General features: G+C 47.2%; 2 protein-coding genes across 9 annotated transcripts; one reads left to right on the top strand and one right to left on the bottom strand.

Annotated features, from left to right (window-relative positions):
• Nucleotides 1–411: 411 nt before the first annotated feature.
• LOC120444999 (dystrobrevin beta) lies at nt 412–15,642 on the bottom strand. Of its 7 annotated transcripts, none has more exons than XM_039625039.2 (10): nt 15,419–15,642; nt 15,116–15,345; nt 4,684–5,046; nt 4,536–4,621; nt 3,648–4,474; nt 3,007–3,592; nt 2,530–2,721; nt 2,181–2,252; nt 1,448–1,864; nt 1,081–1,124 (listed from the first exon to the last, which is right to left on the bottom strand). In XM_039625039.2, the coding sequence occupies exons 3-9, from the start codon at nt 5,016–5,018 to the stop codon at nt 1,482–1,484; spliced, it is 2,481 nt and encodes an 826-aa protein (XP_039480973.1). In that variant the 5' UTR covers nt 5,019–5,046; nt 15,116–15,345; nt 15,419–15,642; the 3' UTR covers nt 1,081–1,124; nt 1,448–1,481. The 7 variants fall into 7 exon arrangements, with proteins under 7 accessions (XP_039480976.1, XP_039480978.1, XP_039480977.1 ...); XM_039625040.2 differs by having other exon boundaries at nt 15,415–15,642; XM_039625042.2 differs by lacking the exons at nt 1,448–1,864; nt 2,181–2,252 and adding an exon at nt 412–807 and having other exon boundaries at nt 15,116–15,642.
• Nucleotides 11,587–12,297, top strand: LOC120445001 (eggshell protein 1). 2 transcript variants are annotated; one of them, XM_039625046.1, is made up of 2 exons: nt 11,587–11,721; nt 11,772–12,297. In XM_039625046.1, the coding sequence occupies exon 2, from the start codon at nt 11,781–11,783 to the stop codon at nt 12,195–12,197; it is 417 nt and encodes a 138-aa protein (XP_039480980.1). In that variant the 5' UTR covers nt 11,587–11,721; nt 11,772–11,780; the 3' UTR covers nt 12,198–12,297. The 2 variants fall into 2 exon arrangements, with proteins under 2 accessions (XP_039480980.1, XP_039480981.1); XM_039625047.2 differs by having other exon boundaries at nt 11,599–11,721; nt 11,789–12,297.
• Nucleotides 15,643–15,932: the final 290 nt, after the last annotated feature.

The following is a 15,932-nucleotide window of genomic DNA, read 5'->3' on the forward strand; positions in this document are numbered from 1 at the left end:
TTTCTTGTATGAATGCATATTATAAATGGATAATATATATAAATCGTGTTTAGTTTTTCGTTTTAGTGTTCAACATTGGGTTTCTCTTTCATGTGACTCAAATAGTTGTTGGCTTTATCGTATCTCAAAGTGTATATAATGTATAGCATTTAGAATTTGATTTTAGGTTCTCAACAAGTTGCTAGTTATTAAGTACATAATATGTCAATGTCTATATCGTATTTGTATTATGCATTACGTGATTTGATTTTCAATTTGTTATGTTTCTTGGTAATAAATAACCGCAGCGCGGCGCGGGTGCTTACAAAATCTAAAAGCCAATTACGAAATCGCGGAAACCTAAAATGAAAACACCATACCTTCTATTGCCCTTTATCAGTACGTAAAAGTATCGTAAAAGTTTCAACGAGATTCAAAGGATTTGCGACTTCGAAGAGCAGTGCAACTGCAAGTCTTTTTATAAGCTATATTCATATCTTATGCTTCAATAAAATAATCATATAGATGCATATATCTGTTTACATACAATGTTTCCGTGTAGATACCAATCCTCAAAGTATAAATTATAATGATTAAGGTAGTGTAGGCTACGGCTCAGTAAAGTAATCAATAAATAAATTGCTCTAAGTCAACGTATGAGTTAAGGTAAGGTAGAAAGCTAAGCGAGAATTCGTCTTCATCCATCCAGTTGCCTCTGGAGATTCCCAGTCCTGCGGTAGCCAGTCCACTGGTAGCCACGTCTTAGTTCTTTTGCGAGTTAAGACTCCATTGTGCAAACTGCTCCTGCCATTGGCTATTCGCATTTGCCTGTGGAAACATAAGACGCTGTATTAAAAGAAGTCATCGAAACCACCTGTAGTCTATTCAATCGTACTCAGGATAAGTCTTTGGCATGCAAGGCAAATGGAAAGTGGCAATCACTACACTAGCTACAGGATATATAGATATACGAGTATAGTTGTATTATTTTTGGAATATCGAGTGCATGTACAGAGAGAAAAGGTAAATAAGGATAGACACAACGGCAAGGAACAACATCTAGATCAACAGTGAGCAGGATTTCTTGGCGAAATCCTTTACCTTTTCATTCCACTCTTGGTTATACGATTGAGATTCGTCGAAATCTGAAATTGATCAAGTTTGCGGTGAGCATATGTATTATCTGTATCAAGGCTCAAATCAAAATCAGACAATTTATTCGAATCCTTTGAGTCAAGCAGCCAACGTGAATCAAATCTAGAGACTAACTAGAATGAGCTGACTGAGATTGCTATAGAGAGACGGTTGAGAGTGGTGCAGCAATGATGATGAGCTATGGTAGTAGAACTATAGAAATAACTATAGATAGATCCCCGACTTCAAACTACCTGAGGTGGAGTGGAAATTCGTGAGTCGAGCGAGCTAAGATGGTCTATACTGTAGAGGCAGTAGATTTTGCATATTTTACCTGATCGCAGAGTATATAACCTACGACGAACACTTTATAAATTCAGACTATACTTCATGATATAAGCGTGCATGATCAGCTGCAGTTCATCGATTGTCTCACCGATCTCGTGCAGCGCCGGGAAACCGGCCTGGTCATCGTCGATGAACAGCTCCGGGTGGTTGCGGTAGCCCAGGATGCGGTTCACCTGGGACAGCTCCTCGCCCTGCCCGAAGGTGTAATCAAAGTGGTCCTCCTCCTGAACGCCAGTACCCAGTACGGGGTACCTGGTGTATGGATCCCCGAATGGAGCTGCAGCTCCCTCGCACTCGAGATCCTCGTCGGTGCGGAACACCTCCTCGTACTCCCCGCACTCGCAATCGTTGCACTCGCACTGACTCGAGTCCGCGGACTCGCCACCCTCGATGTGTCGGAATTCTTAATCGGATTTTTTGGGCGATTTTGTTTGTTTTGGTTTGGTTTATTGGATGGGCAGGGTCCCCCGATTTAACATACAGAAGAAATGAGCGAAAATTATAAAGGGCAACTAACCAAACTGGGAGGAGCTCAATATTTCAATATTTGCAGCACTTTTTCTTATGCCGTCTATTGGGGTAATAATCTAAAATCAAATGGTTTGAAAAAAACAAAGAAAACAAAACGAAAAGTTGGTCGCTTTAGAGAAGTGGGAACCAGCAGGAGTAGGAGGAGCGATTCAGATCGGATCGGATCGATGCAGCCCGGGACAACTTACCCAGTGGCATGATGAAGCGAGCCTGCGGCAGGGAGCTCGCCGGCTGGGGACCCAGATGAGCCCTTCCCCGTCCTGGAAAATGGCCAGACCCAAAGACAATACGCACACCGAAAAAGAACACGGATAAGCACAGAGTGAAAACATTCCATTTGGAGCTGGGATTGTGTTTGTTTTTGGTGGCTCTAGAAGCGGTGCTACTACGAAATCTACGTGCTGGTGCAGTGCAGACCACCATTCACGGGCAACTCTGGGATAGCAGGAGCAGCAGATGCAGATGCAAGATGCAATTGCAGTTGCAGATTTGGAAGCGTAAGCGGTTGGTAAGATGGGATCGAATCCAACGATTTACCTGCGTTCAGGTCGCTGACCATGTGGGAAATGGCCGACGTTAGATGATCGGCAGCCTCATTGAGCTCCGCGTCGGGATTCAGATTCGGATTCATACTCTGATTCGGATTCTGATTCGGAATCGGATTGAGGCTGGGAATGGCACTGACATTGGCAGTGGCAGTGGCAGTGGTGGTGCGCATTGGCGGTGGCGCTGCGAAGGCGAAGCGATCAAGAAACGAGTGTGTTTTTGGGCGTGAGAGCGTGTGTTTTGGGTGTTTGGTCAGGTGATATTCGTTTGGGATATTGGTTTTTGGGTGTGTGTTTTGCCAGTGGCGGTGTTACCGCATTGTTGAGCGGAGTATACGATTAATATCTGTCTGAACCCAGGCCTAAACTTTCGCGTTAACCAATTGCACGCAGGGGATATCAGAATTTTGACATGAACGAACCTAACCGAAGAGTAACCCAAGGGACAGACCCACCAATCCCTACTCACTTGCACTTCCGTTGGCGGCGAAGGCGCTGCGCATATCGCTGCTAATCTGGTTGAGCTGCTCCAGCTGACTCTGGCTGAATGGCCCGTGGCCATGAGCCTGCTGCTGCTGTTGCTGTTGAAGGAGTTGCTGCTGGCTGGCCCTGACTCCTCCTGCCATCGGATGTTGCTGCATCTGCTGTGCGTGCAGCGCACTCATGGGGGAGGTGCCCAGGATGCCAGCTCCTCCGGGCATTGGTGGGGATTTGCCGGAACGAGGACTCGAGTTGGGCGTGGAGCGAGGCGATGCTGTCTGCTGGTTCTTCAGCATTCGCATCAGTCCCTCCAGTTGCTCCATTAGCTGTCGTCGCGAATCCTGCAGGGCACCCAGGTGACCCTCTAGTTCTCCTTTCCGCTGCCTTAGAGCACGCAGTTCATTGATTAGCGCCGGATTCTCGGGGGCCATTTGCTCCGTCTCCTGTTGACGCCTCAGGCGCGCTATCTCGCGCATTATCTCCTTGTTCTTGGACTCCAGTTGGGCAATAAGCTCGCGTTGGGCTCGCGAGTTATCTGTGCCTATTGGTGTGGCATTGTCGGGCAAGTTGGATGGCTGTGAATTGCATTACCATTAAAAAAGGACTTAAAAACTGGGTTGGCTCACTCACCGCTCGGTTTTCCTGGGCCAATCTGGCGGCATAGCGGGCAATCAGGCGGTGCTCCTCGTCGTTGGCAGATGCGGCGGCCACGCGAGACATGGTAGTGCCGGCAGTGCCGCTGGCGCTGTCCAGACTGCGGCCTGTGGCCCGCGAGTCGAGCGTGCTGGAGCGATCGAAAAGGCCGTGCTGGCCCGGAAGACCCGGATGGGGGCCGTGGTGGCCATGTACGAGGCCCGAGGGGTCCGAGAAGCCGTTGTGCGAGGGCAGCGGCGAGGGCGGCACGATGTGCGACAGGTTGAGCGTCTTCTCCGGCTGGTCGGGGAAGCGGGGGAGCACCTGCACCGTCTTCTCGGGCACACAGCGGAAGCTCTTGCGCAGCGAGTGACCGATCTGTTTGCTGGGCGACTTGTAGCTCGAGTACTCCTTGACCTCGTGATCGTTCTGGTGGTTCAGCGATGTCTTGCCGTGCCAGAAGCACTCCTGACACAACTGGTAGGCGTGACACCGCTGACAGCGATAACGAAACCCGGTGAAGTTTTCCTTGTGGCAAACAGAGCAGACAGTCGGATGCACAATGGTCTCCACGGTGGCCAGCCGGTGCACCAGCGGCAGCCAGACGAGGCAGGACGGCCCCGGCTCGGACATCAGCGTGGCCATAAAGTCGTTCACCGTCACCTTGTTCTCGGCCGGGAAGATCTCCTCCTCGAGCCCCTCCTTGTAGTGGAATGTGGGCGACTCGTACACGGCCGCCGGCAGGGCCAGCACTTCGCGCAGGAACTCGCCCAGCTTCCAGGCCACCAGCTGTCCAGCGCCATCCGAGATCTGCGAGAATATGTCTGTCCAGGGGAAAAGGGGAAATCTAGTTTATTTGGAAACCACATGGTGTGTGCTACTCACATCTTAGTTTGTCCACCAGTTTGCCAGAGCACATGGTGGCCAGGGCCACTTTGATGGAGAACACGCGAATCTTGCCCGAGTTATCACTAGAAATGATGAAAGTAGTTGGATATTTTAAAAGGGTTTTTAAAAGATAATGGGCACGCACCTTGTGTACGCAGCCAAGAGCCAGTTGAGCAGCAGACCCGCCTTCGAGTCCACGGGCACCTGCTGAGCGGTGGGCAGGCGCTTGTTAAGGTTGTGGTAGAGGGAGGAGACCAGGGTTTCCAGCCTGGCCACGCTCACCTCGCTCTGCGGCTCCAGGGTGTTCAGCCCATTCTCGCGGAAGGCCTCGATCACATTCCATATGTCCACCAAATGCAGATTGGTGGACTTTTGTATGTAGCGCAGCTTGGAGGCGGTGCGGTAGGAGGCGAATCGAATGGAGTCGAAGGTCTGCAGGCGCAGGTCCTGCAGTATGGCCACTCGCGGCTCCAGCTCCATTCCTGGATACTATGTGGTGGAGACTCGCCTGGAATTTAATTAAAGCGCAAATGCAAATGATAAGCATAATCGTTAATAGTTATAGTTATGCAGTAGCTTCCAAGTGGATGGGTTTAAGCGGTGGGAGAGGAGGATTTGGAGCAGACCACACCACCTCTGCCCCAGCAGAAGGATTCTGTGTCTGCGTAGGGAATCTATTCATTCCCCTTTTTGCATATTCCATTGTGTTTGGCGCCTGGCTGCGACAGACTGCACTGGGAATTTAAGTAAGTTCTTGACTAAATGCCCTGCTAATAGAACGATTTTCAATGATATAAGCAGGTAAATAAATGTATATATGTCCCAAACTTGATCCAGAAAATCATTTAGTTCTCAACAGTAGATATTAGGATTTCAAAGAGTTTTAAGTTTAAGTTAAGTTAAAAAGGCAACGGACATTTCCTGAAGATAATCATTGTACTTAAATTATCCTTTATAAACCATAAGCCCATAAACTTATGATTCAATTTCTTGGAAACTGAGCAAGCGATTGGCGACACTCCCTCCTGGCTTTAAAATTTTCGCCAGTGTGGTGCCATTGTCTGGTGGCTGCTGGAGTGGGTGCCTCCGTGCTGGCGGCAGTTGCCGGAAGAGGAAGTGAGCAATCGAGGGTGGCAGATGGCGAATCCCCCGCCGCTGATCCCGCCGCAGCTAGTTAGTGAAACAAAGCGAATTTAATAATCCGCCTACGCGCTAAAAGTTTCTGCTATCGCATAAACCGCTTTACCAGTCCAATTAATCGAGAAGAATGCCACGCAGCTTCCCTTTCCACCGGTGGAGCATACTCATCATATCCTTGAAGCATAACTCCACGCTAGAAGGGTGTCGACAACTTCAGAAGTTGCTGTCGCATCACGCTTCTCGTTCCCAAGTTTTCGCAATTGATTTTCCATCTTTCACGAGAGGGAGCGAAAAAATGTCCTTGGAAAAAGGCGAGCAGACGACTCTGAGTCATCGTACGAGAATAATCAGAGAACTTTTCTGTGCGGATCTGGTTTTCATTTCTGGCTCACAATGCCAGCATACATACATATGTACGAGTATGTCCCATCCTGTCCTGTCCTGCCCGCCTGCCATGTCCTTTCATCACCCAGAGCCGGCCCATTTAAACAAGCATTCTCATTTAAATGCCGCTTCCTTTTCCTGCTGCCCTCTGTCAACTAAATGATAGTGTTATTGCAAGACGGGGAAAATGCCGAGGGGAGGTGAGAGGGCGCGCCCAAACTGAAATTCAATTTCAAACTGCAAACTGCGAATGAAACTGGAGCTGAGATGATGAAGTAGATGACGGGAATGGGCTGTACTGCGAGAAAAATCCCTCTGAATTTGTATTACAAGATATTCTAGAAAGTGGAGTTTTGAAAACTCCCTCGCACTTTAAAATTTTAGGACGTAAGTGGTATGGTTATCCGGATGTTTGGGGATTGAGGATGATGAGTCACAAGGCACCGGCGTTCCTCTGGTCCCGCACCTCCACTTGGTCGCACGTAAATAGAGCAACTACAGCCATTAGGACATGTAGATATAAATATGCGCACACACCCACTTACACTCACACACACGCATCTACACCCCCACCCACACCCACACCCACACCCACACACTCGTCCTCGCACTAGCACACTCACAAATTCTTGGGCACGAGGCGAATGCTCTGCAAACATTTGCGCTGGAAAGTATGCAACAAGACCTGGCTGAATAATTTCAACTCGGCCAAGAGAAGTGGATGTGTGGATGTGGATGTGGACGGGGACGGGATTGGCACGAGGGATGGACCAGGGATGACGTGGATGGGAATTCCGCATTGCCAGCGGCTGCTGCAGTTTTGATGCTGCCACTTGCCCCGAGCGTTGACATCCTGCTTCTGCATCCTCCTCTTCGCATGAGCATCTGCCAAGTGGCCACCCACCGATTATACGCACACGGAAAGAAATTATAATCGCTCTAAAAAGTACGCCATGAATTATTTTAGATTTGTATGGGATCATGGAAATTGGACATTCCTAATTGTGCAGCATGCGTTTTATATTAAAATGTATCTTTGGCGCTGAAAGTTTGAGTATGCGCACCTATTGAAAATACAACAGGGGTTTTAATCGCTCTAAATGTTATTTTCAGTGAACAAAAATGGGGCTAAGGAGGCTAAGGGGGCGTGCAGCCCTATTCGTGTCATTCGGATATCTCCGCACTAAGAATTCTCTTTTCGCCCGTGTCGACAGCATATTAAATTCCATTGCAAGTGTCCCTGTACCAAACACCTCCTTGTTCTTTGGGGATTTGTCCAATTGCAACCGCAATTGCAATTGCTGGCAGCTTTTGCTGTGGTCAGCCAGCAGCTCAATGCCTTGTTTCACATATTTCAATTGTCTATTGTTTATATTTTTCCTGCCATTTGCTTAGAAGTTCCTCTCTAAATAACCAGCCAGCTTGCCAAACTTTTCTATACGGATCTGCTGCCTGTGGCACTTCTAGCGACAACTTTGCTCGAAACTTTAAGTTGAAATCATTAAACCAGAAGTTTGGGAAATGGGTCGAACTGCAGAATGCAGAAGAGGAAACGCAAATTCAGGCAACATTTATTTTGGATATAAAGTATTTAAAAACTTTGGCAGCACGCGGCATTTCATTAGGAAGAAGTCTGAATGGCAGGCATTTCTTGGCAGTTAGATTTTCAGGTTAGCCCAGGTCTTGCTATATTTATATTTACATGGAAAAGGAGTAGTATCCAAATGGCCACAGCTATAAAGCAACAAAAGAATAAATGCATTTAATTAGCATATCAGCAAAAGTGGATAAGTTTCCCCTATGCGGCGAGAGCTTAAAATCAGCAGGCCAAATAGCCAGCCATCCGACCATCCATCACCTGCCTGGGTGACCCCAGGTGAACCCAAAAAGAACTCCGGGGACAGCTAAGTCAGCCGGAGCGCACGTTGATGCTCAATTTACTAACTGAGCTGAAAGAAAAACGAAAAGAAAAAAGCAACAGGGAGCTCGAGGGACGAGGAGCAAAGCGGAGAAACCGCATGGATGAAATATGAATAGCAACAAGGACGAGGATGAGGATGAGGACGACGACGACGACGAGGACGAGGACGAGGACGAGTACGAGTACGATAGCGTGTCCAGGACCTGCATCAAAGTTTCCCCTCTGCCATCTGCCACCTGCCACGTTTTGCCTTTGCTGTGCGCTTTTCCCGCAAAGCAGAAATTAAACAAGTTTCCAGCTGAAAGTCCTCCGTGTCCTGGGATTCCTCGCCGAGTCCCGTGAGCTCCCATGAGTCCTGGGTGCTGCTGTTTTATGCCATTTGCGTGCCAGGGAAATCAAAGCCAAACAACTGGCTCCAGCGATGATAACTGGGCACATAATTTGCAATTCCAGAGCGCGACAATGGAGGGCGGGTAGAGGCGGTGACTAGGATTTATTCCGTGTTAATTCCGACTTTTCCGTTTTTGCAGCTACAGCAGGACAGGAGATTGCATGTCTGCCCGAATTGATCAGCACAAATCGCTGGCAGAGGCAATAACCTTTTGTCCACGTCCGAGGCTCGAAAAATGTATGGCCAAAGGCAGATGGCATAAGGCTGGCTGCGAACTACCAGGTAAGTTAATTGAAAAATCGAGCCAACTGTGGATGTGCATATGCTCCATTTGGCATAATTGATGGGCCTGCCTGCAAAGGAAGTCCCATAACTTGGATGTGCTCATTTGTGCACTGGGAAAATATTGTGCAACTACACTCGTTTCCAAGAAGGTAATACATATATAAAATATAAACATTATGGCTTAGAATTCGCTGGTTATTGCACACATTTTATCCCTAAAAACCTCGATAATCAATATGAAGCGATTTCTTTTTCACCGTGCTGCAACCAAACCATCAAAGGCGAACGAAATTAGTCCATGAGCACGATAAAAGCTGGTCACAAGCCAGAAGAAACACCCGCTCCCGGTGGAAGGAAGTGGTGTCCCAGTTAGACGAGGCAACTGTCATCAGCCTCGTCAGAATGCGCAAGCGGAGTAATTATGTGTACAGCTCGCAATGGGGGCAACCAGGAAGGGGATGGAATGGAGCTTAGTGGAGTGGAGTGGAGTGGAGTGGAGAGGCAAGAATGTGGGGCGGTGGCAGGATCTGTGCCACTTACTACACGCAACTCAACGGGCGAGGGCGGGAGCGGGAGCGAAATGCACATTCCTCGGCAACACAAAGCACCATTAGTTGTCGCCGCTCAAGGATTTCCAAAGGGATTGAGCCACCATGGCACCAGGCAGTTGGATAAAGTGTATACCGAAGAGCTTAAGAAACGGAGCCATTCGCATCGTTTGAAGTTGGAGTGGCAGCTGACGCACTCTGCAGAGTTTACTGTGGCCATAATCCCCAGATCCCGGGGCATTACCTGTCCGCTCTTTGTTCTCCCAACCAGACAGCCCAGCCAGCCCAGCCAGTCCACTAAGCCCATCCAGCAGGTGGTGGGCAAGAAAGTGCTGACAGCAATGCAGATGATGGGCCCCCAGCCCGAATCGTGTTTTCCCACGAAAAGCCACCTGCCCAAGGTCATGGTGCAGATAAGGCGCTCTCGAGTCACCTGGATGGAAGAAGGCTTGCATTGTCTGGCTTTGATTGCATTTAACTTAAAGTGTCAGCAGAATGTGAAATATAAATAAGCAGTTGAATCTAAGGGGATTATTTACTCGAGAAAACAACATGATTAGATTAGGTGCATTTCAAATATATATCGAAAAGGGATATGTAGGGTATTGTAGCGATATTATGCTAAGTAATTAAACACATGTAAAACCAAAAGGAATCTTAACCAAGCTAAATGTTTAATCAATTTGCAGTACAATTTACACAGTGTTTACTGCAACAATCAATGCAAATGAAGTGCAGAAGCCGCATGACAAGCCGAAGGGTAAATTAACATTCCACGGTATGAACTGCATTATTCATTACTCGGAATAGTAACCCTTTAGCGGTTACGCATTGGTTAAGTGACCCGCACCTGCAGTCGACACCCACCGCCCACAGATTAATGAGCAGCATCCACCCACACTTACAGACAAATTCCTAGCGCAATATGCAAATTCCCGGCTGAGCAATTCGCCACTGATTGCAGTAGTGCAAATGGAGAACTCAAGCTGTGGACATATAGACATTTACAAGTAGATTCCGAACTCGGGGTGTGACAACCGTTTCAACACCAGACATGATCCATCGATGACAAGCCCCAGTATAATTAGCACAGATGAGCAAACGATTCGCAGTAAATATTTTCCACTTTATCACCCTATCGCGTCACGCCCTATTTTTGGCATCTGAACGTGCGCTTTCTGCGCTTTGTGCGCTTTGCAGCGGAAAATCGAGTGGAAAACAAAACCTAAGGTCGAATCGTAACGAAAACGAGCATTTGGGAACCAAAAAACCAAGCTGCAAACGTTCTCAATGGCCAGCTAATTGGCCAAGCGAGTCGAGAATCGGCAGACAGAATGTCGCTCCAAGTGGGCCAAAGTGTTTTGCACGAGGCCACTAAGAAGTGGGCGAACTTCGTGGGTGGTGTTATTTCCATTTTCGGCGGTTGTATGTTGTAACCCAATGTGGGCTACCCACGCACTCGGAATCTCTGGCGAAATAAAGGGCAGCCGCACAGAGACACTGAATTAGGCATTCGGTGTGGGCAGTTTTCCTCATTTCACGATCCATTTGGACTGCGTTCCACTATCTCGGAAGCGTTGATAACGATCTGCAAAGTAAACAGACTGTAGCCGATAAGATATATTCAGCTAAGCCGTGCAAGACGCGTCTGGGAGCTGTAGAATTGTGAAACTTGTACTGTTTCCACTTTGGCCATGTCAACGGCAAAAGGCAAGTCAATCAACTGGAACTGCAATCGAATTGGGAGTGGAAATCGAATCCCAGACGAAGAGGTTGCGGCAAAGAGGGAAACGGCGACAAAGAAAGCCGCACAAATCAATGCAGGCCAGGGCCAAAGTGGTCAACAATCGCCTCGCATATGGAAATCGTGGGCCAGTCTGCACGTTTGCAAGTCAGCTGCCTTTCTCCGGGCTTTCCTCCCGCATTTTGCATAAATCTATAATGAGATTTGGAATGCAACTGTCACACATAATGGCATTGCCACGACGACCAGCCATCTGACCAATCAATGCAGCTTAGCCAAAGGCCACTGCGATAAGCAGGTTAGAAGTGCTCAAGGCGTGCGATTGCTAATATCTAATACCCGTACAAATTCCCTCTTTAGTTACTTCGATTATTGTTCCTAATGACCGAAAGATCACCATAAACTCAAATACACAGCGCCTTATAGAAATACACAGGCTATTTCGGCAATTGCTTTTCAAATATATTAAATAAGCGCAGCGCAGCGCAAGCGTAAACAATATTTAGATTATGGCAAAGCGGAAGTTGGGTGCCCAAATGTTTATTGGCCATGATCACTGTTTACAAACAAAACACGCGCCAGATGAGACAATGGCCATATATACACCCCCACCGCTGTCGATCAGTTGGCTCCATAAAATGCCGTACTTATGGGCAGTCTAGTTGGCTTTTCGGCGTTTTATGGGAAATTACGAAGCACTTGTTGGAGGCGATTATCGAAATTGTACCGAATAGAGAAGCTTGCTGGCCGCGCACAGTGAAGTCCAGAATGTGAGTAGTTGATATCGAATGCCCTCCAATTGATGGACCTCCGATATTAGCCAGAGATCATGTGCAGCTGCAGACAGTTCAATCCGTTCTACATCGGACCCTATCCGGAGCGTGCCTGCGGGGATTGTCCGTATGGCCAGTACTCGGGCTTCACCAGATGCGGATGGAGTGGCGGAAACGGTCCCTTCGGCACCACCTTCTGTGATTCCCGCTACGGTGGAGGAGGAGGAGGAGGAGGACGGAGATGTGGAGGCGGCTGTGGTGGATGTGGAGGAGGAGGTAGAGATGGATGTGGAGGAGGAGGCAGAGGTGGTTGTGGTCCATCGTGTGGTCCCCGTAGTGGCGGATCGTTCTGGTGTCCCGGCTATTCCCCGTACTATCAGTCGCCGTGCGGAGCGGACAGCTGCATGATGTGCTCCAGTGGATTTGGCTGCTGTGGCCAATCCTGTCGCACATCCTGCTACTCCTGCTGCTGAGTGGTCGTCTCGTGGACTCTGGACTTCACTGTGTGCGGTTAATTGGTTTCTTGAGTTTTTTTGAGCAAAATTGATTGTAAAGCAGGAACAATTATGGTTAGCCCTTTGGGTTTATTATGGGTTGGGTCTTAAAATAACCAGATGCTTCACGCTCCAATCGCCAGCAAAAATCCCCCGTAATGGAATGCCCACACATGACTGCCTCTTGGTTGTGGAACAAAGTTGTCGCCTCCGATATATGTACATCCATACATCCCATACATCAAACGAGGCCACTGCGGGTGTGGAAATCCGGGCCAGAATCGGAGAAGAAAGGAGGTCGGCGCCGCTAAATGCGATTACAGCATAAACGATTAATTTTATTGCAGTTAACAGGGACGCTTCCTCCATAAACTAATTAAAGCATGGTGAAAAGTGGGCAGAGGACAGTGGACCGTGGACAGTGGATACAGTTGCCGTTGACTTCAAAGAAAGGGTTAATTGTGCGCTAGTGCCCCGCCCCACGGAATTCGCCCTCTTTCATTCCGCTCTCTTGGTTTTTCATTCTTCCTTTGTTCGCCGTTGTTTCCGCAGACAACTGGACAGTTTTCTTCGTTTTCTAGGCCGAAATTACTCCACGGCTGGAATTGGTGGGCCCCAAGTTCTTGTTCTGCTCCTCGCCACTTCTATGGCCATTGTTGTGGCGGCTGTCATGTTGTGGGTGGCCGCACTCGGCTCTGTTTGTTTGTTTTCCATGCTGCGCAGGCTGTTTGTCGCTTTGCTCTTGTTTCCCTGCGTTATTTTTTCGTGTCACGCCTCATTTAGCTTTTCACAACATTTCCACATTTCCACCCACCCGCTCGACACATCGCACACACCACACCACAGCACACCGCATCGCATCGCATCGCATCGCAAGTAGTCTCGGAAATATGTGGGGATCTGGAGCAGTGGTGCCTAGTCCTCTGCACTCTCGGCTCTTAGCACACATCGAAATTAACCGAAATAACTAGTGGGGTGTGTGTAGATGCGTGTGTGTAGTTTGTATCTGTGAACTAGATCAAGCTGTTTCGTCTTCAGATTGGAATGCCCCTCGTAATGAGCCACAATATGTTCGAGTTAATTGCATCTGATCGAAGTTGCCGCGGGGAAATATCAACAGATAGGCAATAGTCACGGTAGGTTAGGCCTTTCAAATATCAAACATATTTTTGATTGTAATGGTTATTTAATTTATTATGGAGTTAAGGAAAGGCACCAATGTGCACAAGCTTTTGAGAATAGCTGCAGTGAAACTACAGCTTAACTAGTTTTAAGCTTTCAAACAAAGTTATGTATATCGCAATTGAGATTACTGCTTTAATAACTTTGTGTGTTCAAGAAACTTGTCTCTTGATCCATTTATTATTCTAAAGTAATTCCTCTTAAAAAGAATAGCTGTCATTAGCTATTAACGACTTGCTTTACATTTCCACACCTCCTAACTGCGCTGATTGATGAAATCGTAAAATTAAAAGATCGTCATAATGCCTGTGAGTCGTAAAAAGTTTGGCAAACTTCAAGCGCACTTTTCCAGATGCGCTGCCATATGTATGGCTTCGATTTATTGCCGTGATGAAAGCAATGCGCTTTATGTGGAATCGAGTGATTATTAGTATAAAGTAGTATTATAGTAGTATTACAGTAGTATTATACTAGTATTACAGTAGTACTATAGTAGTATTTTAGTAGTATTATAGTATGTAGTAGTAAGTAGAGTGGCATTATGAGTGGAGCCTCGAAAGTGAAATTCACTGATATCGCAAGAGCGTTCGATCCATTTCAGTTGGCGACTTGTAGGTGTTCGGAATTCCGAATGGCTTCGGGTTTGAGCTTCGGTTTTAACTTCGGCTTGGCGCACCTGCCCATGTGCTTGCCCTCTCCTTTCCTCTCACTCTTACTCCCACTCCCGCTCCCGCTCCCAGCCCCCTCCCTGGTGGCCTCTCTTTCGCACCTTCGCGCTTGTTGGTGGGCCGGGTGAGCAGCCGCCGTTTTTCAAATGCTAAAATTGGCGATTAGTCAAAATGATGTCACCGAGTTATTTTGATTGTTTTTTTTCTGTGATTATTTGTATGTATTTATTTCGCTTGACTTTGGCATTTTGGCGACACGCTGACCATAAATTCCGTATTATTGTTTTCCCCATCGATATCCCCGATTGCCTTAGGGGGCCTGCGAAATGAAATGCTCTGACCCGTGCATCCATCAAGTAGCTAAGTGTGACTTTTCATTCGCACGGCGCTCAATTATTCGCTGAGATAATCACTTCGCCGATTGCCATATGGCGGTATGTGATCTAATCTCAATGAGCAAAAGGTCTGTTAATTAAGAAATGCGGTTCAGTGTGATATGGAATATTTTCAACTATGTAAACCCGAAATTCATTAATAGGGCAATATTATCTTTGCCCTTCAAACTTATCTCATATAAGGCAGTATAAAGAATTTAAGCTTAAAAACATAATTGAATCAATTTCATAATTTCGTAAACGAAGGAAAATGGGGCGTGGCGTAACCAAGAAGACTTTGCAACGGCATGCAAATAGTTTAACTGCGGTATCTCACATCACAAAAACCACCAAATCCGCACTTTTCTCCAGCTATCCACAAACATATTTAGTTGTAAACTAAATTCCAGGCGCAACCACAAACGGGCTTGGCCTAAAGCGGAAAGGGGGGTACTTTGGGCAAGGGGCGCAGGGGGCCAGACGCTTTTTATGAATGAACACTTTGCGTTGCGTCGCCAACGCGTCACTCAACCGAGTTTTCCTATCGCGGAAATCTACTACGCATTTCAACGGGGCAAGGGGGTGTGGGTGGAAGGGCAATCTTAGCAACATTTTATTGGTATTGTATGCCCGGGAATTTGGTAATAGAAACCGCACAGTATTTGTTGTTTACCTTTTGTAATTAGCAACCTTTTTAATGCGTCACTTTTTGTTGGGCTGCGCGGAGTTGCTTCTTCTTCGTGCTGCTCTTTCTCCTCCTTCTTTCTTCTATTTCTCCCGACTTATCGCGTTTTATTTTCACCTGCTGTTTACACACAATAAACGGTAAACGGAGTTGCAAAACTCGCGTTAGCGAACGGGATAGCGATACAGCGGAGAGCGAAGATGCTGCGCCCTTTTGGCCTTTGGTAAAAATATGGAAACAGGAAAACTTCTTTTTTCGGGCTACGCTTATGGGCTCAAAACACATACACACCGTTGGCACAAACGCACACACACACACGCGGGCTCACAGGAATCGAAGCCTGGCTTTAAACCGCAATCGATGCTAAACGTTTTTTTGGCTTGCCAACGGTAAATACGCCGCGCGACTCGCGATTAACTTCTTGCGAATATCTTATCAACGAATTTTGTTTACCCAGAAACCACTTCCAACATTGCGCCGCGACACTGCTTCGACACCCACAAGCCAGCAACAACAAAAACGTCGCACAGTGTTACCAGACGATGGAGGCTCCCAATTAAACTCGTACTAAAATATACCACATATCCAACGAGTTTCTAATTTGAAATTACTTTCTTTGAATCGCACACAGATTTGTAATTGGTGAAAACAGAAATCTGAATGAAAAAAATTGCTTTCTTTCAATTTAATTTATTGAAGAATTGCCATTTCAATATGATTTTAAGGGATATATCTTTGATATATACATTAGGTGACTGTAAAAACTTCTGTAACCGAGGTGGCAACGGCTAGTAATGGGATTCTC

Source organism: Drosophila santomea, chromosome 2R, assembly GCF_016746245.2.
Source record: "Drosophila santomea strain STO CAGO 1482 chromosome 2R, Prin_Dsan_1.1, whole genome shotgun sequence".
NCBI classification, from domain to species: domain Eukaryota; kingdom Metazoa; phylum Arthropoda; class Insecta; order Diptera; family Drosophilidae; genus Drosophila; species Drosophila santomea.

Bases quoted from the DNA above. Each gene is read 5' to 3' on its own strand.
- LOC120444999 (XM_039625039.2), bottom strand. From the start codon at position 5,018: ATGGAGCTGGAGCCGCGAGTGGCCATACTGCAGGACCTGCGCCTGCAG. The intron at 2,253-2,529 runs GTAAATCGTTGG...GCCATTTTCCAG, and splicing joins GGTCAGCGACCTGAACGCAG to GACGGGGAAGGGCTCATCTG. The intron at 1,865-2,180 runs GTAAGTTGTCCC...AATCCGATTAAG, and splicing joins TCGCTTCATCATGCCACTGG to AATTCCGACACATCGAGGGT.
- LOC120445001 (XM_039625046.1), top strand. From the start codon at position 11,781: ATGTGCAGCTGCAGACAGTTCAATCCGTTCTACATCGGACCCTATCCG.